At 43.6% G+C, this 25,540-nt stretch overlaps 1 protein-coding gene across 3 annotated transcripts in view; it reads left to right on the forward strand.

The window, feature by feature from the left end:
* The first annotated feature begins 1,204 nt into the window (after positions 1-1,204).
* The window catches only part of NFE2L2 (NFE2 like bZIP transcription factor 2), a 35,128-nt gene continuing 10,792 nt past the window's right edge, over positions 1,205-25,540 (forward strand). The window contains exon 1 of one of the 3 annotated variants that reach the window (XM_068544864.1): positions 1,205-1,425. In XM_068544864.1, coding sequence (XP_068400965.1) covers positions 1,381-1,425 — 45 coding nt within the window. In that variant the 5' untranslated portion in view covers positions 1,205-1,380. Of the gene's footprint in view, positions 1,426-1,957; positions 2,034-2,459; positions 2,576-25,540 lie in introns of those variants that run through there. The other 2 variants (XM_068544863.1, XM_068544865.1) reach the window with 2 other exon arrangements.

The following is a 25,540-nucleotide window of genomic DNA, read 5'->3' on the forward strand; positions in this document are numbered from 1 at the left end:
CTGAAAACCAGGCTTGTTAAAGAGTTAGAAAGATTGCTATTGCATAAGAGAAAAAAGCAAAACCAAACCATTTATCTACTCTCTTTTAAATCATAAGATTTCACAATATTCCTGTTTTCAAGTACTTGAAGTTTTCTCTGGGCAATGATTAATTTTTAAATAATTGTTTTTAATGTGGAACGTAATACATACTCATCGTAGATTTAAAACATACTTAAAGTAACAAAGAGAAAGATAAAAATCATTCATGATCCTAAAACCATTAATATTTTGAGGAACGACTTTTTTTTTTTTTTGAGGAACGACTTTTAATTTTTTTTCTAGGTACATGTTTTCACAGAACGGGTCCACACTACAGTTTTATAACTTGGTCTTTTGGATTTTTATTTTAGAAATTATATCGTGAGTACGTGAAAAGAAAACTTATGAGGATTATGACAGTAGTAGCATCGAACGGTGTTAGAGGACGCCATCTGTGGTGTGGCGTGTACGGTCTGGCGGGAAAAGAACGCTCCGGGTGGGCAACATCGACCACTCTCCGACCAAAAGAGACTTCATTTGCCCTCGGCGACTAGAGCCTGACGAGAGTGCAAGGCGTGGGAGTAAGTGGAGGGCGTTCAGGGTGACCGCGAGCACAAACTCCCCGCGCGGTCCTCATTTCCCCCGGGCAAGTCCCACTGGCCCAAGCCCCGGAGGGGAGCCGGGGACAGAGGGCGGCGCGCGGTGCGCTCGGCCTGGGTCCCAGCCTCCGGCCTCCGCCCCCGGGACTGGCGCCACTCTCGGGCGGTGGGGTGAGATAAAGCGGGGCAAGGTTCTGCAAGTCCAAATCAGGGAAGCGCAGCTCCGATACCAGCGCCTCTACGGGTTCTCCAGGCGTGTTTGTTCCAACTGTTTAAACTTTCAAAGCACCCGCACCCCAGCGACCTTCGGCAAACAACTCTTAATCCCGCGGGCGGAGAGCGTTGGCTGTATTTGCGGGGAGAGTAAATTGAGAGCGGGGGAGCGGGGACCTAAGACGACCCTCCTCCCGGCATCCCGCCCGCGGCCACCCACTGCTACCCCCTCCCGCGGCCCTTTCCCGCCCCAGGACCGCCAGCTTCTTGCGTCAGCCGGAGCGGGGGTGGGGGATTTTCGGAAGCTCAGCCCGCGCGGCCGGCGGGGGAAGGAAGGGCCTGGGCTCTTGCCCCGCCCTCGGGGGTCGGGAGGCGGAGCCGGGCAAGAGCCCGGCCGGCGAGTCGGGCAGAGTCGCGGAGAAGCTAGTTCCTAGGATCCTAGAGAAGCCGCCGCCGCCGCCGCCAGTACTGCCCTCTCTGCACCGCGCCTCGGCAGCCGGGACAGGGCCGCCGTCGGGGAGCCTCAGAGCACCGTCCCTAGCTCAGCATGATGGACTTGGAGCTGCCGCCGCCGGGACTGCCGTCCCAGCAGGTGGTGCCAGGACGGGGGCGGGGGCGCGAGGGAGCCGCGGCCCGTGAGGGACAGCCGCAGCTGGCCTCTCTTCCCGTCTGTGGCCTGAGCCGGGACTGCTGCGGCCGCGCGCGCACCAGAGCCGCTGCGCTTGCGCTGGGGCCGGGGGAGGGGAGCTGGGACCAGAGGGCTTGCGAGGGGTGTGGGGACGCGGCCGGGTGGTGGGACTGACAGCGCGCCCGCAGCCCCCGAGGGAGACTGTGTTGGGTTTGGGGGACTACGCCCTCGCGCGTGGGGCGAAGGGCGTCTTTAACCACGCCCCGGGCCGCTGGAGCCCTGGCCGGGCCCCCTCCCGAATTTGAGCGGCCCGGAGGCAGCGGAGCAGGAGGGGGCGGACGCTGGCGGTCTGAGCCGGCGCGGCCCGGCCCTTCCGGGACTGTGCGGCTCCCCCGCCTCGGAACCGGCAAAAATGTGCCTAGTCACGGGGCCGCTCTCGGGGGAACTGAGGTCTCCTTTGGGCTGGGAGTCGGAGCCCCTCCTCTGCCGCTGCCCCTCGGCCCATGACTTCCGCGGGCGCGGGCTGCGGCGCCCTCACTCCGCTGGGCCGTCTGAGGGTGCTCCTGGGCAAAGTAATCGATCGGTCCATCCATGGGATCTCCCTTAGGCAGCTTGGCGAGAATGCCCAGTCCCCAGGGTGGGGGCGGGAGGAGATCATAAAGTGCCCAGCGCGCTAGGCTGCCCCGACGTACAGCGATCGAACCCCGCCCCGCGCGCCCCCTCGCGCCGAGGGAAAGGTTCGGGTTCGGAGACCGGGAGTTTTCCCCGTGCAACACGCCGGGAAGTGGCGGCGGGGCAGTGGACTCTGAGGTCAGAGGCGGCTGCGCCCCCGGCCTCTCGATCCCGGCGTGGTGCCTCCCGGGGGCGCACGCCGCAAGCGTGGCCTCGGCCGCCGTGACAGTGGTCGGTTGGCTGTCACGGCGGCCCTCAGTTGGCCCTTTCCTGCTTTATAGCGTGCAAACCTTGCCGCGCCGGGGCCAAGGGACAAGTTGGAGCTGTTGATCTGTTGCGCAATTGTTATTTTCCCCCGGGCGGCTTTGTTTTTGGATTTAGCGTTTCGGAATTGTAATTCCAAAATGTGTAAGGCAGGATATTCTGTTCTGTGCTGTCAAGGGTAAGAGTTTCGAGTGTAGATTAGAATTTCTGTTGTTTTTAGACTGTTAACTACTTTTTGTTCTTTCATATATTGATTGATTCTCCCTTGGGTGCTTTATATAGTTTTCCTTTTCTGTTTGAGAATTTGCCTCGATTTCTTATTTTGTTGCTTCATTTGCGAGGGCAGAGGGTGGGACAGCTGTGTTTCATAAGGCTTTGCTAACAAGTTCTGTAAATTGTCACAAATGTGAAAACAAGTTTCTGTATATACTTTGTAGGGACTTTTAAAGGAGTAGATATTTTTATTTCCAATTTTTGTGTGTGAATGGGTTCTTTGGAAAAATATTTGGTTCAAGGAAATGTGTAACTTATTAGGAACGGTAAATACATTTATGCTCTGGAACGTCACGTTTTAGACTAATCCTGAAGATCTAAAGTAAGGTTTTGAGTTATTGACAATGTACTAATTGTGCCTTTTTTTTTTTTCTTTAAAGCTGTATGTCTTGAACTTTCCCGTAGTAATGATTAGGATTGGATTCCCCCTTCCCACTAGTATGAAGAAGTAAATTGTGCTTTCCGATTTAGCTGCTGTTCAAGACTAATCCTTATAGCCATTTCTTTAATACTCTGTATGACCCAAAGACATATAATGCTAATAGACTTTAGTTTTCCTAGATTCAGGAATGTAGCCTAGGTGTTATTAAAAATTTTTTTTCTTTCTTTACTGTGTGATTTAAGATTCCATCTATACTGCTTTCTCTTTTAAATGTGAATTTTCCAATTACGTTTGTTAAGGTAACTGCTTTTCCACCTTTTGTAATCAGACGTCAGTTTGCATATTTGAAGACTATAAAAAAAATGGAATAAAATTTGGAATCAATTTCATGCCTATAACTATGATTCATATTAAATCTTTGTAGTCCAGAAAGATTTGAAGAGTTAAAAGTGGATTCTAACCTTTTGTCAAAGAAACACCAGGTGTGAAGTGGTACTGGGATACAGTTTTTCACCCTCTGTGTGGAGGAGGTGTTGATGAATAGCAATAAAGAGAGTTTTATATTCTTTATTTCCAGTAGCTGGAAGGAACCATCCATTACTCTTTTCAAGGGTGTCTTGGAGAAAGTATTTTTGTATATGAGGGATGAAGTTGATCTTGGACTAGACCAATGAGATAACTTTTAAAGAAAAATAGGACAGGTTTCTCATCTCCTGAATCAATGTTGAGCAAAGAACAACTTGACTTTTTAGATATTTGAAAAAAATCTCTTGATAGATTGTGAAAGATTGTAGGAGGATAAATACATAAGTCACATAAGTCTTTCTGCATTAAAAATAACTTGGGCCATTTGGGACTCTTTCTTTCTTGTTAACTTGGGTTTTTATAAACAATGCTGGGGGAAAAAAACCTCAAAACCCGACTTTCTTCAGGATAACCAGGAAGAATTGAAAGCCAGATACATTAGTTTTCTTTCTTGATTTTTATTCAGAATGAATTATAACTTACAGAGCTGCATGAAGAAAAGAACCCTCTGTGGACTATAAGCACATTTTTTTTCTGGGAATTTTCTCTCTATTGGCTGAACACATTTAAAGGGGATTTTGCGTAAATAATGTTTCCTCTTTGATTTTTCCTTGATCTGTGGTTAACTCGTCACTGTAAACTCTTGGGCTCAGGAAGAGTTCGGCACTAACATGGTCATAGATGAGTTATTGAGTATTTCCTTGTGTGCGAGGCAGCACGATAATTGCTTCACGTGCATAATTTCACAGTAACCCCATGGGAAATACTATTATCTCCAGTTTCTAGGCGAGGAAAGAGGCGTATAGCCGCCCCGAGTTCTGGTTAAAGTGACCCAACTACTGAGTGACAAAGGTGGGATTCAAACCTAGGTAGTCTGACTCCAAACCTAGGTAGAATGACTCCACTTCCAAACTGGACCAGGACTAGTTAAACTTTAAACAGGAGGAAACTCTTACACTTTAAAAAGTGGATAAATTGAGAAAAACTCAGAGAAGGACAGGCAGGGATTTAAAAGGTTAATCTCTGCACCTTTTCTAGTTATCAAGAAATATAATAACTTTATATTTTGTGTTTGTGAGAGGGGAGGTGGACCTTGAATACAGTGAAGGTAAATACAACCTATCAATTGGACTTAACACATGGAGGTCTTTTAAGCAAGTTGCACAGGCCTAGTGGGGTTTAATTTAGAGAGGCAGGACTATTTCTTAATATAATAATAGTTTTTAAAATTCTTGGTATTTCATCAGTGTCCGAGATTCTGCCTCACATTTTTCAGGGACTCTTTCCCTTTTTCTTAATTAAAACTCTTAGTTCCTGGAGTCTTTGTTTAACTTTATTTGCCTTGTTAGTTGGTACATTCTCCTGGTCCGTTGGCTCTTTTTATTTTTTTAACATCTTTATTGGAGTATAATTGCTTTACAATGTTGTGTTAGTTTCTGCTGTATAACAAAGTGAATCAGCTATATGTATACATATATCCCCATATCCCCTCCCTCTTGCGTCTCCCGCGCACCCTCCCTATCCCACCTCTCTAGGTGGTCACAAAGCACAGAGCTGATCTCCCTGTGCTATGCAGCTGCTTCCCACTAGCTATCTATTTTACATTTGGTAGTGTAGATATGTCAATGCTACTCTCTCCCTTCGTCCCAGCTTACCATTCCCTCTCCCCGTGTCCTCAAGTCTATTCTCTACATCTCCATCTTTCTTCCTGTCCTGCCCCTAGGTTCATTAGAACCATTTTTTTTTTTTAGAGTCCATATATATGTGTTAGCATACAGTATTTGTTTTTCTCTCTCTGACTTACTTCACTCTGTAACACAGATTCTAGGTCCATCCACCTCACTACAAATAACTCAATTTCGTTTCTCTTCATGGCTGAGTAGTATTCCATTGTATATATGTGCCACATCTTCTTTATCCATTCATCTGTCAGTGGACACTTAGATTGCTTCCATGTCCTGGCTATTGTAAATAGTGCTGTAATGAACATTGTGGTACATGACTCTTTTTGAATTATGGTTTTCTCAGGGTATATGCCCAGTAGTGGGATTGCTGGGTCATATGGTAGTTCTATTTTTAGGTTTCTAAGGAACCGCCATACTGTTCTCCATAGTGGCTGTATCAGTTTACATTCCCACCAACAGTGCAAGAGGGTTCCCTTTTCTCCACACCCTTTCCAGCATTTATTGTATGTAGATTTTTTGATGATGGCCATTCTGACTGGTGTGAGGTGATACCTCATTGTAGTTTTGATTTGCATTTCTCTAATGATTAGTGATGCTGAGCATCTTTTCATGTGTTTGTTGGCAATCTGTATATCTTCTTTGGAGAAATGTCTATTTACGTCTTCTGCCCATTTTTGGATTGGGTTGTTGTTTTTTTGATATTGAGCTGCATGAGCTGCTTGTATATTTTGGAGATTAATCCTTTGTCAGTTGCTTCGTTTGCATATGTTTTCTCCTATTCTGAGCGTTGTCTTTTTTATGGTTTCCTTTGCTGTGCAAAAGCTTTTAAATTTCATTAGGTCCCATTTGTTTATTTTTGTTTTTATTTCCATTTCTCTAGGAGATGGGTCACAAAGGATCTTGCTGTGATTTATGTCATAGAGTGTTCTGCCTATGTTTTCCTCTGAGAGTTTTATAGTGTCTGGCGTTACATTTAGGTCTTTAATCCACTGTGAGTTTATTTTTGTGTATGGTGTTAGGGAGTGTTCTAATTTCATTCTTCTACATGTAGCTGTCCAGTTTTCCCAGCACCACTTATTGAAAAGGCTGTCTTTTCTCCATTGTATATTCTTGCCTCTTTTATCAAAGATAAGGTGACCATATGTGCGTGGGTTTATCTCTGGGCTTTCTATCCTGTACCATTGATCTATATTTCTGTTTTTGTGCCAGTACCATACTGTCTTGATTACTGTAGCTTTGTAGTATAGTCTGAAGTCAGGGAGCCTGATTCCTCCAGCTCCGTTTTTCTTTCTCAAGATTGCTTTGGCTTTTTGGGGTCTTTTTTGTTTCCATACAAATTGTGCAATTTTTTGTTCTAGTTCTGTGAAAAATGCCATTGGTAATTTGATAGGGATTGCATTGAATCTGTAGAATGCTTTGGGTAGTATAGTCATTTTCACAATATTGATTCTTCCAATCCAAGAACATGGTATATGTCTCCATCTGTTTGTATCATCTCTAATTTCTTTCATCAGTGTCTTATAGTTTTCTGCATACAGGTCTTTTGTCTCCTTAGGTAGGTTTATTCCTAGGTATTTTATTCTTTGTGTTGCAATGGTAAGTGGGAGTGTTTCCTTAATTTCTCTTTCAGATTTTTCATCATAAGTGTATAGGAATGCAAGAGATTTCTGTGCATTAATTTTGTATCCTGCTCCTCTACCAAATTCATTGATTAGCTCTAGTAGTTTTCTGGTAGCCTCTTTAGGATTCTTTATGTATAGTATCATGTCATCTGCAAACAGTGACATTGGCTCTTTTTATTTTGAAATAGTGTTCAAAAATAAGTTTGGTAGTGAAGATGTTTATGTATATGGTAAAGAGTGGGACAGACAGGGTTAAACCTGGTTGAAGGAAAGTGGGAAAAATGGGGAGAATTTGAGTTGAAAACAGCTAGTAGAAACCTGTTGGCTCAAATTAAACACTAATCTCCTGTTCTGGCATTTCTGATTTGAAGCAAGCACAAGGGCTCAGGTCTGTCTAATTGAAGCTTTCTTGGGGTTTTGAGAACAGTACATTTCAAAATTAAATACTTTATTTCTTAGTCCTTATTATTAAACAAATTGTTTTCAGAATTATTGTCTTATTTGTCTGAGTTAAGGATGCTGCAGGATTTTTTAGGTTTCAGTGGATGATTTGCCTAAAAGTTGGTCTGACTAATCCCAGGGTATTTAACAGTGGTCAAGCCGCTTCTGAAAGTTTGCTGGAATCTCTTGTTGCACACCAGGGTATAGCAGGACAGATTTACAGATTTAGTATTTACTAAATACTAAATACTAAATTTACTAAATTCAACCTGCTTCCTTCACCAATGGCTATATGTTTAAGTTTACTGTAAAATGGAGAACAGAGTTTATATTTTGATAGTAAGATTTATAGGAGTTTTTAAAATGTAATTACCACCTGCTTTTAAATATGCTCTAACAAACATTTATTAAAGAGGTTCTAAGATACAGGCCAAGCCTTCTTTCATTGATAATGGTATGTTTTCTGGAAATGAAAGCAAAACATATGTTCAAATGTATAACGTTCCCAAAAAGTATTAGAAAAATACAAATGGTGTTCTTACACTAACTTTCCCCGCCAAGACAAAACAAGATTGCTAAACAAAATCCTATCTTGCCTAAAGTAGGAATTTTCTCTGGGTTAGCCCCTTCCACAGTAAACACTTTTTAACTATTGGTACGAAGAATTTTAGGAACACCGAGGATAGGAAGCACTTGAACCTATCGTTTTTATGGCGTATGTCCTGTAACACCTGTGTATCACAGAGCCTTATATATGAAAATCTTCCTCTGTGTGTGAGCATGTAAGTTTATTTGGCCCAAACTCTGGTAGAAGTGAAGACAAACCCGGGACGTAAGAAGTATTTAGAGCACCAAATTCATCTTTCAAAGACCCTGTTGATAATTGAGAGTCACTGTAATCCATCAACAGCCTGTATTCTGTTTTTTTAGTTGTTGTTTATTTTCTTGGCCATGCTGCAAGGCTTGCTGGGATCTTCCCTGACCAGGGATTGAACCCAGGCCACGGCAGTGAAAGCCCAGAATCCTAACCACTAGACCATCAGGGAACTCCCAACAGCCTGTATCCTGAAGGATTAAAAAAATTCCCTGGCAATGCTATAAGTTAGTCATTCTGTTTCTCACAAACTTGGAAATTGAAACTTTGGGGCCTTTGATATCGGCAGCATACTGATGAGATCCAAACTCTCCATTGCTTTTCTTCAATCAGAGAAGAATGATTGGGTAAGAAAAGAAAACTATCAGATCATTTTGGCTTTGAAGCCTTCTTCTGAACTTAGAGTTTTTATTTTCTGCATTAGGCAGTTCTCTAATTGCTTTTTAAAATCTCTGATACTTGTCTTATGTATGTATCTATGTTTTTTTCCTCTACAGCTAGATTGTAAGTTCCTTGAGAGCTGGGCATAGAATTTATATTTCTCTCCTCTTTAAACAGCTTTATGAGATGTAATCCGCATACTATACAGTCCACTCATTTAAAATGGACAGTTCAGTGACTGAGTGTATTCAGAGTAGTACAACCATCATCACAATCAATTTTAGAACATTTTCATCACCCGGAAAAGAAACCCCATATCCATTAGCAGTCACACCCCATTTCCCCCAAACTCCCTTAGTTCCTGGTAAGCACTCATTATTCTCTCTCTCTGTGGATTTGTCTCCTGGATATTTCATATAAATGGAATCATAGCATGTGTGGTTCTCTGTGACTGGCTTCTTTCACTTAACATGTTTACACAGTTTGACCATATTGTAGCATATATCAGGACTTTGTACTTATTGCCAAATACTACTCCATTATATGGATACACCACATTTTATTTACCCACTTATCAGTTCATGGACATTTGGGTTGTTTCTACTTTATGTGTATATTTTTGTTCCCTGTGGTAATGGTTCTTAAAATTCACTGTATATTAGAGTCACCATCAGTATTTAAAATACTGATGCCCAGGCCTTATCACCTCATTACATTAAAATCTCTGGGGGTGGGACCCAGGCATCAATATCTTTTCAGGCTTTGGAAGGAATTCCTTTGTGCAATTAGGTTTGAGAACCAGTACCCTAGAGAAGCTGGCACAGTGCTTGGTATCCATGAAAGGTATTTATATTTGTATAGTGATTTAGAAAATCTGGTTAGGATGTTGCTTAATTCATGAAAGGAAGTGTTTTTATATTTGATCACTGACCTTCACAGCCTTAAGATTAATACCTAAATCTGGGAAATGTGTTTAAGATGCCTGGTGAATGTTCGAAATTCAATAAGTATAATTTGAGCTCTTTAATCCCTCATGGAGATTTGGGTGATAATTTTATTATCAAAAGGTTTTCCCCAAGTGGGTTAGTAGAAGTGTGTTTGGTCAGGAGTGTGGCGAGTGATAACCTGCAGCGTAGATTATTTGGCAATCACATAGAAAAGGCAGTGAGGACCAATGCAGGGCACTGGGGAGGTTGGAGAGCCTGGAGGCCAGGACCCAACACTGCCTCCTAGAGGAAGCTCTGAGCTCTGCATCCCTGGGCCTCTATCTTCCTCCATTAAAAAACAAAAAACTTACACCTACAAGGCCACTTTTAGCAACTCAGCTTTTTGATTCTCTGTATATGCTTGGTAAAGTCAACTTTATATTCTGACCACAGTAGTTATCGTTTGTACTTACCTGGATGGTTTCTGGTTTACACTTTGGAAACTGGGGCTAACTTCTGAATTGTTTGCGAGTGTGTGTGTGTGTCGTGCAGCACACTCGAGGGTTTGGTTCAGGGCCTTCTGAAGCTGCCTCAGCCCTGCCTTGCAGACAGGGTGGGAACAGGGCCAGCAGGGCGTGGGTGCCCCGAGCCAGCCGTGACCTCTCTCCAGTGTTGCCAGGCCCCTCTTTGTGTGGCCCAGGTCCAGTCTTCCCCCGGCCATCACCTGATGGGGGGGTGCATTTAGTCTGCCCTCGGGAAGCTGCCTGCTTTTCTAATTCTAGTCATCAGTAGTTTGAAGTTCTTTTAACCTGTCCCTCCTATTATTGTTTTAAGATTTAAAAAACAGTCCTGTTCTTTCACTTGTTTTGTGCTGAATGATGTACCTACATGTTTAAAGTACCTTAAAACAGAAGGATTTTGGTGTTAACGGTATTTGCAGTGCATACTTGTATTTCAGTGAATCATTCTTCGCATTAAATGCCCTTTCCCTTTCCTGGATGTAGCCGATTTTGGGGTGGGTTAGTGTCCACCCCCAATTCTGTTTGGGAGGCAGGGACAGTATTAACTGTATGTAAGGGGCCTGCTGCTAAACGGTATAGAAATTTGCTTTACTCCAGACTTGACAGTCTTGTGTGTGCTCTGCTTCAGCACAGAATTGTATGGATTACATGGATGCAGAACCCAGCCTATCCCCGCGGCAATTCTAAGGGATTAGAATACAGGGAGCAATGATTGATCAGGTTCTGAGGCCTTCTGTGAACAGAATCGGAACAGGGGTGTGACCCAAGGTGGGCGTGCACCGCTTCTCCAGGTGCCTGAGGGTTGGCTTATTAAGAACCTGTGCTTTTTGCTGGTGGGTTTTACAGTCCTGGAGCCAGGGAGTCTTGCTGCTGTGGCTAGAGCGTGTTGAAGAACCATGAATTTTTTTGACCTAGCCAAAAAAATAAAATTCTTTTAATCATTACAATCCTGGTAATGCAAACCACCAAAAATAAAAACTATCATTTTTTTTTCTTGTAACAGAAAAAATTGCCAGTTTTTGAAGAAGTTATTTTTGTTCTTGGTACTTCTCAATGAAACATGTTTAAAATGTACATTGAGAAACCAACCCCAGAGGACAGGAGCGGGGCCGGTGTGCTTAGTGCTACCCCCAGCTCGTATGTTCTTTCTCTGCTGCTTCCCAAGCTGAGATGAGGCCAAGAATGAGAACCAAACTGTGGGTTCAGGTTCTTTCTTCTTCAGAGACAGAGGTTCACCCTCTGCTAGAAACTTCTTTACCAGGCTGCACGTTTGGGAGAATCCTTGGGGCAGTGGACTGAGAGTGGGGAGATTCCCCGTAACCTTCCACTTGGAAAAAGGGTTCTAGAAGTAAAGGGGGAGAGGTTGGGAGGAAAAGGAAAACTAGTTTAAAGGATTCCTTTTAATGAACCCAGGAGGGATATAGCTTTTTGGTCTCTTCTGTAACACTTCGATTTGCTCCTCAACATGCAGCTTGTACTTAGGTCCTTCATGTGAGAAAAGGAAAAGCATTTTGGGGAGTATTTACTTGTGCTGTGTATACACTCATTATCTTTAGTTCTTTTAACAACCCTGTTAAGGTAGGTTTTGTTATTACTGAGAAAACTCTTTGGAGAGGTTAAGAAGCAGTGCAGAGTTCGGTTTAGGAACTGGAAAGCACATGAGGTATTTCAAGCAGAAGGATTTTATATAGGAAATTAATTATATAGGTGATGGGAGAGCCGAGAAACCAGACAACCCAGAGATTAGCAGCCTCTGGAAACCACTTGCCAGCCCTAGAGCTGGAGGGGCAGAGAGAGGAGGTGGAATTCCAGGACCTCACCGGCCCTCCCGCAGCTGGACCGAGTGAGGAGCTGGGGCCACTGAGAGAGGGGCTCTGCCTCCTACCATCCAGCGTCTCTCCAGTGTTCCCTGCCCCTCTCGCAGACCCTTGGTGGAATGTAGTTGGAAGCCACATGGCAAGGGAGCCTGGGGACAGATGGGGAAGGGATCTGGGGGCCATGGGCAAATGACCAAAGCAGTCACATAGCTGGTAAGAGCTAGAGCTGGCACTGGAGCATTCTCTGCCATCAGAGTCCTTGCACTTTTCTCCAAACCATCTTCTTTTCAGGAACCTTAGACCAGACATGATGCTTTGCCTTTGGGGCACTTGTCACACCTGCTTGGAGGCAAGTTGCATGGGAATCCCCTTAGACCGCAGCGCCTACTTTATTCTGACTTGCATGGCACATTTTATGCTATATATTTCTTCTGGTTAACAGAGTGCACATATGTGACCACAGAGTGATTCAATAATAATGAAATGTTAGGAATTCCTCTCAAGAGTGCGGATGGAGATTCCATTAGGGGAGTTCCCAGATTCGATAAGCATTCCCACTATTGGTAGGTTCTGTGCCCCCTTCCCCCATGAGGTGCCCCTGGGATGCCAGGGCAGGATTGATTATATACGGAAGTTTTTGGTGTTGCTGAAGGACTTGGGCCTCTGGGTCTTGAACTTGAGGGGAGGTTCAGAAAGGAGGAAAAGCATCTTAAGAAGAGCTGGGGGAACATCTCTTCTATTGATCCTGAAAAATAAAGCCTTTTCTCCCTGGAGAGATGTGGGTAAAAATGACACCCCTTTCCTCTGTCCCTGTGAGACTCTTGGAAACCTGCGGCTCCGGAGCGCACAGCATTGCCCTGTGCTACAGGTTTCCAAAGTTCACTTGATAACAGCACCATCGTCAAGCTTCAGCGACCCGACCGGTGTGTGTGCTGGCAAAGATAATGGAGGCGGAGGGAACAATTACTCTTTCATTTTTGTTCACGTTACCAACTGGCTTGCATTACCAACTCGCTTGCAACATTGTAAAGAGAACCAACCTTTGGATGTTACAAGACATCAGGATACAGGCAACTGGCAATTTCAGGGGGAAGCAAAAGGGAAAAAACTAACATTTACTGAACAGCTGCTAGTACTGTACTAGGTCCTGGACATGTTCTCTCTTACTTGATCTTGACAATAAAGCTATGGTGATGGCAGCTGTTACCCCTTTTTTATAGACGAGGAAACCTATTCAAAGAGGTAAAGTAACTTGTCCAAGGCCATGCCACTCTCGATGGCAGAACACGGATTTAGAAAGTTCGTAATCACTGCTTTCCCTTCCCTTCTTTCTTTCCTTCCTTGTCTGATGACTGTGGGTGTTTGGTTAGATGCTAAAGAATGAGGGGCTCCTTTACAGAGATTCATTAAGACAGTGTCTCTACCTCAAGGAGCTCCCTCAGTGTTCCTCAAAGAGGGTACCGCTGGCAAAGGGGCTGGACTTCTCTTTGGAGTGGGGGATTGTCCCACATACAGGGTATTTAGCTTCACTGTGACAACCAGAAAGGGCCGCCCTCCCCTGTCCCGACACCGTTCCAATTGCTTCTAGGTGGTGGTCCCAGCCCCAGTGGAACCACTGTGATGCAGTGACTTCCAGAGACAGTTTGAAGCCGGGATATTACTGTTTGTTCTCAGGAAACCTCAGGATATTCCTTGTTCTTTGCAGGGTAGCCCACCATCTCCTCAGATGGCAGCCTGTTCATACCTCTTATTCTAAACCAGAAGGGGGTAGTGGGAGAGAGAACACAGAACGTGATGAAACTCTAGAAACCAGAGGGACCAAGTATACTTCATTTACTCAGGTAGAGTGTCTCCTCCAGATCCTTTAACACAGAGCAGTTTTATTTGACCTGGTGATCGTTACTGCTGATATTTACCATTTCTCCAGCCTATAGCTGGAGGGGACTAGTCCTAAAAAGATAAGCTAAACATTTTTTAAAATTTCAGGGTGAAGTTAAAAGTCATATGCCATACCTCTCTGGGTCTTGACTGCCTTTTCTACCGGGTAGTTTTTGAAGAAGTTTGGGTACTGAGGACAGATAGTAAGGGAAGCTATAGAGTAGCTGAAGAGGTTGAGCTATTCTGTGATAGATTGATGCTTTAGAAACAAAGTCTAGAATAGGGAGGAAAGTGAGGTTGCCCACTTTCTTGTCCTTTTCCTGACTATCAGCCTGAGGGAAATAGCTAGTGTCCTCTATGAAAATACAGTTAATCTGCATTTATATTGACTGATTGTTATATTATCCTGATTACAAAATTCCTTAATGGGTATTTGAAAATACTAACACGTTTGTTGTCTCAAAAGATCAGTTTTATTGTTAACCTGAAGGAGTGTGCATTTATGGTTCTTAAGGTATAATATTTTGTTCTTAGTAGAGTACCCAAAGAATAATTTGAATGAAGTTAAATAATTTTTCTATGACTAGTAGTTGGGCTATAACTGATACTAAACATGATACCTTTATTAAGTAATTAGAATTCTTTAACCCCCCAGACACCTTAGGTACACAATGAAAATGCTGAGTTCTAAGCCTAAATGTAACTTATTCATTCCACAAGTATTATTAGGTATTAACACACCCTAGGGAACTTTTAGGGCATGAAGTTGTTTTAATCTTCTAAGATAGTGTAGCAAATATATTATCCTCCTTGAAGGACATTTGCTTCTCAAATTACCCCTCCTCCTAATTAATCAGTCCCTTTGTTCTTTGTACACCTGGATTATAGGGCATGTTTCGTATCATAATGAGTATAAATTACATCTCCATCTCCCCTGCTTAAGGTATGACTTCCTCTAGGGTAGGGACTGTATTTTTGTCATTTTTGTAATTCTGGTGGCTTGCACCATGCCTGGTGCTTATTTAATAGTACTTGCTCAGCAGATGTGAGAACGAATCCATTACTGCCCTCTAGGAACTTGGTATTTATACAAGCTGTATTCTTTGGTGATATATGACAGCGCAGAGGAGAAAATGTCACTTCCAACTGGGGTGCTCAGAGAGGACGTCCTGGAGGACATAGCAGTCTATCTAGATTTTTTAAGCTGGTAGGATTCCTCTTGGCTCAACTTCACTTGGAAGCTGGAGGAAGGGTGCAGGCGTGATCTGGCCTGTGGTGGCATATTGGGTCACTTGGAGTGAAAAGGTTAATGTGGGGCATGCTGAACAGGGCCTTCGGTGCCCATGCGTGGCGTTTCACGTTTATCTAAGGCGTTTGGAAATCATGGGAGGTTTTGGAAAGGGCAAGACACATGAGCTGGATGTGGACAGGAAGTTACTATGGCCCGTGCATCAGAAGATGGGCAGGTGGGGGCAGAGATGCTGAGGGGCTCTGGCTGCGGTACGGGTGTGGCTTAGTTGCCTTGGCATCACCAGCGCAGTATTGAGGATCTGTAGCTGTCACTCTGATCTGTACCACCTTTGTTAGCCATTTAAGAAGAAATTTTTTAAGCTCCCTTTTTCAAGGAGGGAGTAGATTTTTCTCCTTCTGTTGGCCCCATTGTGAAACCATCTGTGCTCAAGCTTGCAGGCCCTGCTGTTCCTAGGTTTTAACAGAAACTCATCACCAGGGTACTCACTCCATTGGTGAAAGGAGAGGAAGAACGGGCCAGAGTTGCCGGTTTGCTTTTAGGATGAATTGTTTTCTTCTCTGTGGTGGCACAGGGGGAGTTTCTCTCTTCCTGACCTTCCCTAAGATCCTTTTGCTCTCACCGTCTTCATTCAGCTGGAACCATCTCATCCTTGCCTTCCAGCCTCAGTGATTAGCAAAATTCACCCAAGAAAGAAAAAACAGACAATATCCTCTCTTTTCTGTCCCACGGCTTTGCTTGTGCGCCCTGAGCTAACAGATGTGGACATCTAGCAATGTCGGGGAAGGCAGCCGCAGTCTCTCAGGCTCTTCCCTATGCCGGCCAGGTGCCAGGTGCTTTCACACACTGATTTTTGTCATGTGTACTCCTTACTCCGCGCTATGAGGTAAGGAGCCTTATCCCTGATTTATAGGGAGAGAACCGAGGCCCAGAGAGCTTGAGTGAGTGATAATACAGTGGGATGTGCCTCGACTTTATCATCATTAGATGTGGGTGATAGGTATGTCACAGCATTCTTAGAATTAAGTAAGAACTGGGCACAAGATCTAGCACACACAACAACTGGTGGCTGTGATGAATATTATCATAATTATACATTTTGTTTGTCAGGAATGTTTGAATGTGTGGCATCTGAGATTTCCTTGGCCCACTTGAAAAAAAAAATCCCTCCTTGAATCCTGGTTATCCATGCCCCTTTTCGCTCTTTGCTATAAGCTTCATATTCTCCTGTGGCTTGTCTTGGTCTCATGTCAGGGCCTGATTGTTGTGGAGACAGAAAACCAATCCATGGCAAGGCCTTATGTGTGCCCTGTCTCCTCTGTGGGATCCTCCAGCTTGTCCGCTGGATCCCCTACTTATGTGGATTGATGAGCCATCTCTTTGAACCCCATCCCAGACACACTCCTTCACTGGTAGCAGAATTTCTTACTCTGGGGTTCTGGGCCTAGAGATGGGGCAGTGTCCACAGGCAAGTTGTATGAACAGAAAGAGCTGGGGCGGGGGTGGGGGGGGGATGTGTTAGTGGAAGGCTAAACCCAGCCGTGACCTGAGCTGACCCCTGTGGCCTTGCCCTCTTCCCAGCCCATCTTTTAGTCTTTAAAGACTAAAATATTTCTTTTGTAATAACTACCCCTAAGTAACTCTTTAGAAAGGCAGAGTGGTGAAGGGAAAGACCTTCTATAAGAGCCATGGGGGAGATGACACAGCTGAAAACTTTTTACACCTACTGCCCTTCGGTGTTGCCATGTGATGTCTGATATGTAAATACATTAGGAGCTCACCTTCTATTTTTTGTATAGTGGTTAGACCCAGAAGCCTCAGAATTAGATGCTTCTCATGTTCCTTTGACATCTGCAACAGGTGTTGAACTTATTAATAGCGTTAATACCTCACCCCTGGCTTGTCTTCTGTATTTTTAAGGGGCATTCACATACCTTTTTCCCACATGAAAAACAGTTCTGTGAGGACAGGTATGATGTCTCGGTTTTCCCTTACAGCCCAGAGCTCTCTGTACAGCTAGTCAGCAGCAGAGCCCTGGCAGGATGGCACTGTGCAGCCTCCTTAAAGAGGCCTCGGGTATTCTGAGTAAGAGCCTCTGTTATGTGAGTTCTTCTGTAATAGAAACAGGGTGTGGATCTTAATACCACCTTCCTTGCCAATTGGTGTGAGTACAAGTGAGCTTATGGATACAAGTGCTTGGAAGAGTCTTGAGCACATAGAAAGCGCACAATAAATGCACTTACTGTTACTATTGTTAGATTGTGTCATACTTACCTTTACCTGGATTTAGAATATTGTCACTGTGATCTTTTGTTTTCAAATCTTAATGTAAAGGCTCACCAGGTAGCCATTGTCCTTATATATTTATTTAGTGGGTTAATGAAAAGATTTACCTTAAGGAAAGTAAAAGATTCCTGTACTGATTTTTTTTTAAATAAGTTTATTTATTTACTTATTTTTGGCTGCGTTGGGTCCTTACTGCTGCGCGTGGGCCCTCTCCAGTTGCAGAGAGCGGGGGCCCCTCCTGGCCGCGGTGCCTGGGCCTCTCATTGCGGTGGCTTCCCCTGTTGTGGAGCACGGGCTCCAGGTGCGCAGGCTTCAGTAGCTGTGGCTCGCGGACTCTAGAGCGCAGGCTCAGTAGTTGTGCGCACGGGCTTAGTTGCTCCACCGTATGCAGGATCTTCCAGGACCAGGGCTCAAACCCATGTCCCCTGTGTTGGCAGGCGGATTCTTAACCACCGCGCCACCAGGGAAGCCCCTTCTATACTGATTTTAAGAGAATGAAATGTGGTATATATACTTATCAATTACTTTTTAAGAGCTCCAAATTGCTGCCTGGCAGTTGGTGACAACAGTGGATACTGTGCATGTTCAAATGTATACATTTGAAGCAGTTGAAATGTAATTTCCAAACTCAGGGTTAATTCATATCCTTAGTTGGAACAGATAGTATTTTCCTAGCGCCTAAGCCCCTTATTTCTACCCATTTTTCATATGACCTTTGCAGTAATCTGGTAATTGTGTGGCCTCTGGACCATAACATTGCTCATTAACATCAAGGTGATCCCTGTAGTCATTATGAGCCCTCTTAGTAACTTAAGACTCACACTGTCACTTTCAGGTCATTGAAGTAGCTTTTTGCAAGTAATTGCTAACAGTATAAATACTGCCTAGTGTCCTTTGGAAGGGTTAATGTTCCCATCATATCTTCAGGAAGTAATTTGCGAAACAGAGGAGTTTGGTTCATTAGAATTCCCCCCTAAGGAGTGTGGAGGACTCACTCTGTAGGTCCCCAGAGCTGCACTGTCACTTGCCATTGGTCACTTTTGACCACTTGAAATGGGGCTGGTGTAACTGAGGATCCGCATTTTTAATCTTAATGAACTATTTAAAATTTAAAACAGAAGCAGTATAAGATATTTTTCTGTTGAATATAACTTTATTCTGGGGGACAGCATTTCATGTGATCCTGTCAGGTGAGATTTGTTATGTATGTTGAGTGTTTTGTCACTTCTAATAGCTCGTTAATAATTTAAACATTTGGGTTACATGGTAGAATAATTTTTTGACATTGGGTGAAATAAATATATTGTTTAAATTAAATTCACTTTTTTTTTTTTTTTAAGTAAGGCTACTAAAATTGTTTAAATTACACATGTGGCTTATATTAGATTTCTACTGGGAAGTACTGCTTTAGAGCATCTGTTATAGGTAGCTGAAATTAGTTTGTTCTAAAGTTCAAAATTAGTTTTCAGACTTGTATTTTTGACTTTATAGAATCAGAGGTGTTTAGAGGAAGGAATCTTAGGAGTCACTTAACCCAACCCTGTCCTTCAGCAAATGGAGAAACTGAGGTTAAAAGTTACTGTAACATGGCATGCCCTAATTCTAGATGGGTACTGAATTTAATGTTCTTTATAGCCTATTGCTTTGGGTCCTGGGTTTACTTGGCATTGGAAACATGGTGGGCGTCAGGGCTGCAAAGAGCTTCCACGAGATCCAGACCGAAGAAAAAGCCTTTAAAAAGAAATTATTTTAGGCACTGAGAGAAAGGAATTTTTGTGCTGTGCCTACCAGTAGATAGGGTGATTGATTCCATGTTTGACATGTATTTTTGTTGGGCAGTATAATGATACTTTCATGGGGAATAGTAATAAGGTACAAATAATACCCACACTTTGTGTGATCATTTACTTCAGAAAACTCCATACATCTGGCTTTCATATTTTAATTTAGAGAGTTCTTTTCCCAAAGCCAGAGATTTTAAACCAGACCCACAGCTTTTGTCCTTGAGAAAAAGACTGAGAGCTTGACCTCATGTGTTTATTGTTAAGGTAGGTTGCCTGAGATCATTCGGTAAAAGTTTAGGCCTGTTGCATGGTATTGTTTTCTTATTAACAAAACTGACTTAAAGGAAGAAGCCACCAACAACTGCAATGGGCACCCTTAGAGCAAACCAGAATTTTATTTCTATTTTGAGGCATAGAGGAGGAAAGGGAGGCATTACGAGTTATTAAATGGTGATTTGATTTATGGGTCTGTCCATCAGCTTTAGAGAGGGCTGCTTCTGCTACAGATGCAGCTGACAAGCTGGGCAACCTTTGATATTTAACCTTTCTGAACCTGTTTCTTCATCCCACTAATCTTCACACAGAGTAGCATGAGGATTAAATGATACAATCATGCAAGTGAAAGTATTTTGTGCTCCGAAAGCACTGCAAATGGAAGGACTGGTGTCTTGAGGGCTTCCTTTCTCCAAGGAGTTGTAGAACTATTTCTGGGGTCACCCTTGGCCTTGGTGAGCCCTTGGATGAGTCAGTCACATTTGGAATGTGCATTTAGTGGGTCCAAGGCCTTGACCCCATGATTTGGGAGTTCTCAGGGGTCCACTTTAATTTAGAGCCACTTTTGCTCTTGGTAGTGGAGATGATCTGCCTGAAGTAAGGGTTAGAACTGGGAGGCTCTTAGCCCTATTGTATTGAGCATGGGCACAGACCACCCAGGATTTAGAGATTAGGAGTAGGGAAAGGAAAGTTCTCTGCAGAAACTTCGGTCAGGTAACAGAGTTTTTATAGGCCATTAATTTGGCTGCAGGGTCGAATGCCATACAACAGTTTTGTAAACGTCTGTTTTCAAAATAATTCCTAGTATTTCATGAATTTAAGGAATAGAAATTGCAATAGGGGTCTTTCCTGGTGGTCCAGTAGTTAAGATTCTGCACTCCCAGTGTAGGGGGCCTGGGTTCGACCCCTGGTCGGGGAACTAGCCTGCATGCATGCTGTAACTAAGAGTCCACATGCCATAACTAGGGGTTCGCATACTGCAACGAAGATCCCGTGTGTCACAATGAAGATCCTGAGTGCCGCAACTAAGACCCGGCACAGCCAAATAAATGAATGAATGAATGCATGCATGTGTGCATGAAATAGGAAAGTCTAGTTTGAAATCTAATTTGTGTTAGTTGACCAGATGACCCACCCTGGGTTCTGCTCAGTCAAATGAGACCTAGGGCCATTTACCCATTTAGCATCTCTGGGCCCTGGGATCCTCATTTGTAAACCTGGGGTTTGGTCTGTGGTCTGCAAGATCACTGTCAGCTCTCCTTAGTCAATTGTGTGTTCGATGTAATTTAATGGCCACCAGACATATGTTTCTGAGAGACACATCCCTAGACAGGATGCCTTTTCCTGCTCTTTAAAGAGCTGGTAGATGGGTCAGCCTGGCTGAACTTGCTTTTTCTTTTATAGATTATACTCCACTTAAAGTTATAAAATATTGGTTATATTCCTTGTGCTGTACATTGATTGCATCTTTGTATCTTATTTATTTTATACCTAGTAGTTTGTTACTTCTTAATTCTCTTCTCCCCCAGGCCTCTCTTCACTGGTAACCACTAGTTCTCTGTATCTGTGAGTCTGTTTCTGTTTTGTTAATTCATTTGTTTTATTTTTTATATTCCATATATAAAATGAAAACATAACAGTATTTGTCTTTGTCTATTGGACTTATTTCAGCAAGCATTAATACCTCCAGGTCCATCCATGCTGTTGCAAATGGCAAAATTGCATTCTTTGTGGCTAATACTCCATTGTATATAAACACCACATCTTCTTTAAACATTCATCTCTTGATGGACACTTTGGTTGCTTCCATATCTTGGCTATTGTAAACAACGCTGCAGTGAACATTGGGGTGCATATATCTTTTTAAATTATTTCAAATTCAAGTTATTTTGTTTTCTTCAGATATATGCCCAGGTGTGGATTTGCTGGATCATATGGTAGTTCCTTTTTTTGTTTGTTTTTTTAAATTTTTTTTTATTTTTATTTTTTGGTAGTTCCATTTTTAATTGGAATTGGTTTTTCTTTGGAGTTTACCTTGTCTGTTAGAAGGGCTGAGGTTGCTGATTTTGCCTGTTTCACCTGTTGAGACTTTGCCTAGCCTCTGTCTATCTGTGTGCACCATGGCCTTTACATTTCTTGCCCCTGCAGATGTTTTACCAGCTCCAAAGGCACCAACCAAGGTTACCTTGGCTGGACATAGGCTGGTGATTAAAGAAATGCTGTTTGCCGGACAACTGATTCTATGTACAGTATATTCTCTTCTTTAGTCTTAATTTTATTATCTTTAAAAATAGTGGGGGGGCTGATTTTGAAATGATTATGGAATTAATATAGGAGACCTTGTATCAACAATTACAATGTATTTATTGAGTGGGTACCACGTGCCAATATGCCGCAAGGTGTGAAGGACACATGAGTGGGGAAAAGAGTGGGGAAATGAGCATTTCTCATTGCTGGTGGGGTGTAAAAGGTACAGCCTCTGTGGAGAGCTGTTTGGCAATATGTATCATAAATAAAAATGCATATACTCTTTGACCAGCAATTCCACTTCTAAGTATCTATCCCACAGATAGTCTACACACATTCGTGAAATGATTTATGTACAAAGGTAGCCATTATAGCATCATTTGTAACAGCAAAAGATTAGGAATAACTTAAAAGCCCAATGAGGGACTGATTAAGTAATTATATTATTAAATAATATAGTACATCCTCATAATGAACTACTACTCAGCCATTAAAAATAATGGAACAATTCTAGGCCCTGATATAGAACCATCTCTAAAATAAATAGGGAGAAATAAGTGTGGAACATTATGATTATATGCTACTTGTACGTGTGCCTACGGGTGTGTATTTAATAGAATATCTTCCTAAGAACACAGAAAACTGATGCCTGTGGTTGCCTTGGGGAAGGATAACTGGGAGATTACTTTTGCAACTTTTAAGTTTTATACTATGTACATCTACCATCTATTAAGAAAAGACATTGTCGGGCTACCCTGGTGGTGCAGTGGCTGAGAATCTGCCTGCCAGTGAAGGGGGACACGGGTTTGAGCCCTGGGCCGGGAAGATCCCACATGCCACGGAGCGACTAAGCCTGTGCGCCACAACTACTGAGCCTGCGCTCTAGAGTCCACGAGCCACAAATTCTGAGCCCACGTGCCACAACTACTGAAGCCCGCGCGCCTAGAGCCCGTGCTCTGCAACAAGAGAAGCCACCGCAATGAGAAGCCCGCGCACCACAATGAATGAAGAGTAGCCCCCGCTCACCGCATCTAGAGAAAGCCCGCGCACAGCAACAAAGACCCAACGCAGCCAGAAACAATAAAAAAAAAAAAAAAAGACATTGTCATGCCTTGAAGGAGTTTGCAGTTTAGTCAGACCAGTTAACATAAGATATACAAAGTACGGGGTAAATATTGGCTTTATGGGAAGATTTAAATGCTAAGCTCTGTGTGTGCGGTTGACTGGGTTTGCCCTGAGTCATCAAGACGGGTGGGTCTGAGCTTCAGCAGAGCCAGCTTCCAAGCCTTAGCGTCCCACCTGGGGCTAAAGCAGTTTGCAGCCTTTGTCCTGTAGTGGCGGGAAGAGCCCACAGGCTCGGAATCAGTTCTTGGTTGGGGTCCTGGCTCTGCCACGTGCCAAGCATGCAATTTGGGGCAGGGATGCTCTAGGCCCAAAGCCTAATTGTGCTCATTCGTAGATGAAGATAAGCCACCTCCCCCTTGCTCTGCAGCGAACACCCCTGCAATCCATGCACTAAGTGCTCTGCAAATGTCAGCTCAGATAGAAGCTGCGAGGCACCTGCAGACTGGCAAGCTGGAGCCAGAGGTGCAAATTGAAACAGTGAAGCAAAAATGTATCTTTTTCCCCCTCTGCCAAATAACTTGGCAGGATTTGTAAAATTAGAAAAGTAGACCATAGTAGTTTTGGAATCCTTGACCTCTGACCTTGGGGCAAGTCATTTCATCCTCTAGACCTGTTTCCCTATTTGAAAAATGGAAGGGGCTGTGCATCCTCTGGGCCCCTCCAGTCGCAGCATTCTGTGACAGTATGGCGTTAGCAGTAATTCCCATCTCAGCTGAGATGAGTCATACTGACCGAAAAGTCCACATGCGAGGAGGAAGTCTCTGAGAATTTTCCTCGTGCTGGAGGATCTGAGCCTCTGGGGGGAAACGGGGAGTCGTGGGGGGATTGCTGCCACCAAGAGGGGAGACCAAGAAAGCAGAGTGAGTGGAGTTGGGTCGTTTGTGTTCTCCACTCCAGAACCTCCTTTGCTTTCAGATAGTCATGTGGACTAGACGTTTGGAAAAACCCGGCTTACCCTTTGTTTAAGCGGGTGGGATGTTCATGCAGTTGTGACCGGCGTACTTAAGTCAGTTGTCACTCCTGTGAGGTCTTTCTGTGCAGTTTAGTGACACTTCCTCTGTGCTGCCTTGGCTCCTACATGTTTCTCCTTGAGTCTCTAAACTGAGATCAGAGACTGTCCTCTGTTTATCTCTGTGTCCCCAGCACCTAGTGCAGTTCCTGGCACCTGAATGGCGAGCTATATGTATGTAGTAGATGGGTTGCTGGATTAATGATCCATTTAGGGTAGTATGGACAGTAAATCTTGTTAATCTTGACCACCACCTTTATTATAACTATCACCATTCTGAAGTGATCTTTTAGCTATTAGTATGAAATATTTCATACTCAAAAAAGTTCACACTAAAAAAGAAATTAAAGACCCCCCCCTTTGGAAAGTATTTTAACAGGATGCACAAAAAAGAAAAAGAAAAAAATCTTAAGTGTTTTAGAGTCTTTCTATATTACAATATATAATACATATGTATCTAAAATTCATCACTGCCACCACCAGCACAGGCACACAGGTCTTCGGCTAGCGGCAAGAAACAGCAAGCCTGGGTGACTGTCCCAGTTCTTAGCTTTTAAAGCTTAATTTTAGGCAGTTAAATCTGAAAAGGAGCTTTAAGATTGAAATAAATAATTTCTGTTTACAAATGCAGGATCCACAGAGGGTGAAGGATCACTGAGGAAGTTCAGAAGTAGCAGTAAACAGCCCCAGTAGTTCCAGTGTGCTGGGGTACTGCCCTCCCTCATGGGGGCTGCCCTTTAGGAGGAGGGGGCAGGAGGGCGAGCAAACAGGGCTGTTTGAGCCAAGGTAGATATCTGACGACCTGGTTAATCCACGCTAGGTTAATTTCAGTGTATGTTAGGTAAAGTGAGTTAGGGAGTTAGAGCCAATGCTCCTGAAGGTTATATTGGTAAGATGGGTGTGTATGTTTTCCTGTAGACTCATTCTAATAGTGATGGAAGACCTAGTCACAAAGTTCCTTTCATGTGTGGAGGACAACATCCGGGACTGAATACATTCATGGCTTGTTCAAAAACGGGGAAGAGATGAGAAAAAATATGTCCTGAAGTTTGCTTATCTAACCAAGCCATTCTCTTGACATAGTGACTGACCCTTGCATAAGCCCTTTGATTGAGGCCCAGCAGCAGCATCCTGCTTAAATGCAAACAACCAGAAATTAACTCTGCGGGCATCCAGGTATGAACCTTCCCGTGGGAAAGTTGGATCCATCCACTTTTCGTAGCAGTGGCATCACCTGCTATTTTGGAAATTAACTGTCCTTTATGATTTCTTTTTGGCCAAACACATATGTGCCTCTTGAGAAAATAAATAGTCCAAGTTCCTATTCTATTCACTTTCCAGTTTTGCTTTTATCTTTGCATCATGCTTTACAGTGTACAGACAAGCGTAATGGGTGAGAGTTCCAGTAAACTGGCTGGATCACATTTCTTAGATTGAGTCATTGCTGAGAAACTTGTTTGTGAACAGGAAGCAGCCCATGAAAATGTCTGTACACAGTAACAAGCTGGACTGTGAGGAAACTGGACCATTTTTTAGCTGAAAGACAAAAGGGTAGAAGGATGCATCTGTGATCCAGGGAATAGCAAATTTGTGATCTAGAGTTTGTTTCTTTTTATTTTTTTGGCTGCGTTGGGTCTTCGTTACTGCGCTCGGGCTTTCTCTAGTTGTGGCGAGCGGGGGCTACTCTTTGTTGTGGTGCGCGGGCTTCTCATTGCAGTGGCTTCTCTTGTTGTGGAGCACAGGCTCTAGGTGTGCGGGCTCAGTAGTTGTGGCTCGCGGGCTCTAGAGCGCAGGCTCAGTAGCTGTGGTGCACGGGCTTAGTTGCTCCACGGCATGTGGGATCTT

Source organism: Eschrichtius robustus, chromosome 5 (assembly GCF_028021215.1).
Source record: "Eschrichtius robustus isolate mEscRob2 chromosome 5, mEscRob2.pri, whole genome shotgun sequence".
NCBI lineage: Eukaryota > Metazoa > Chordata > Mammalia > Artiodactyla > Eschrichtiidae > Eschrichtius > Eschrichtius robustus.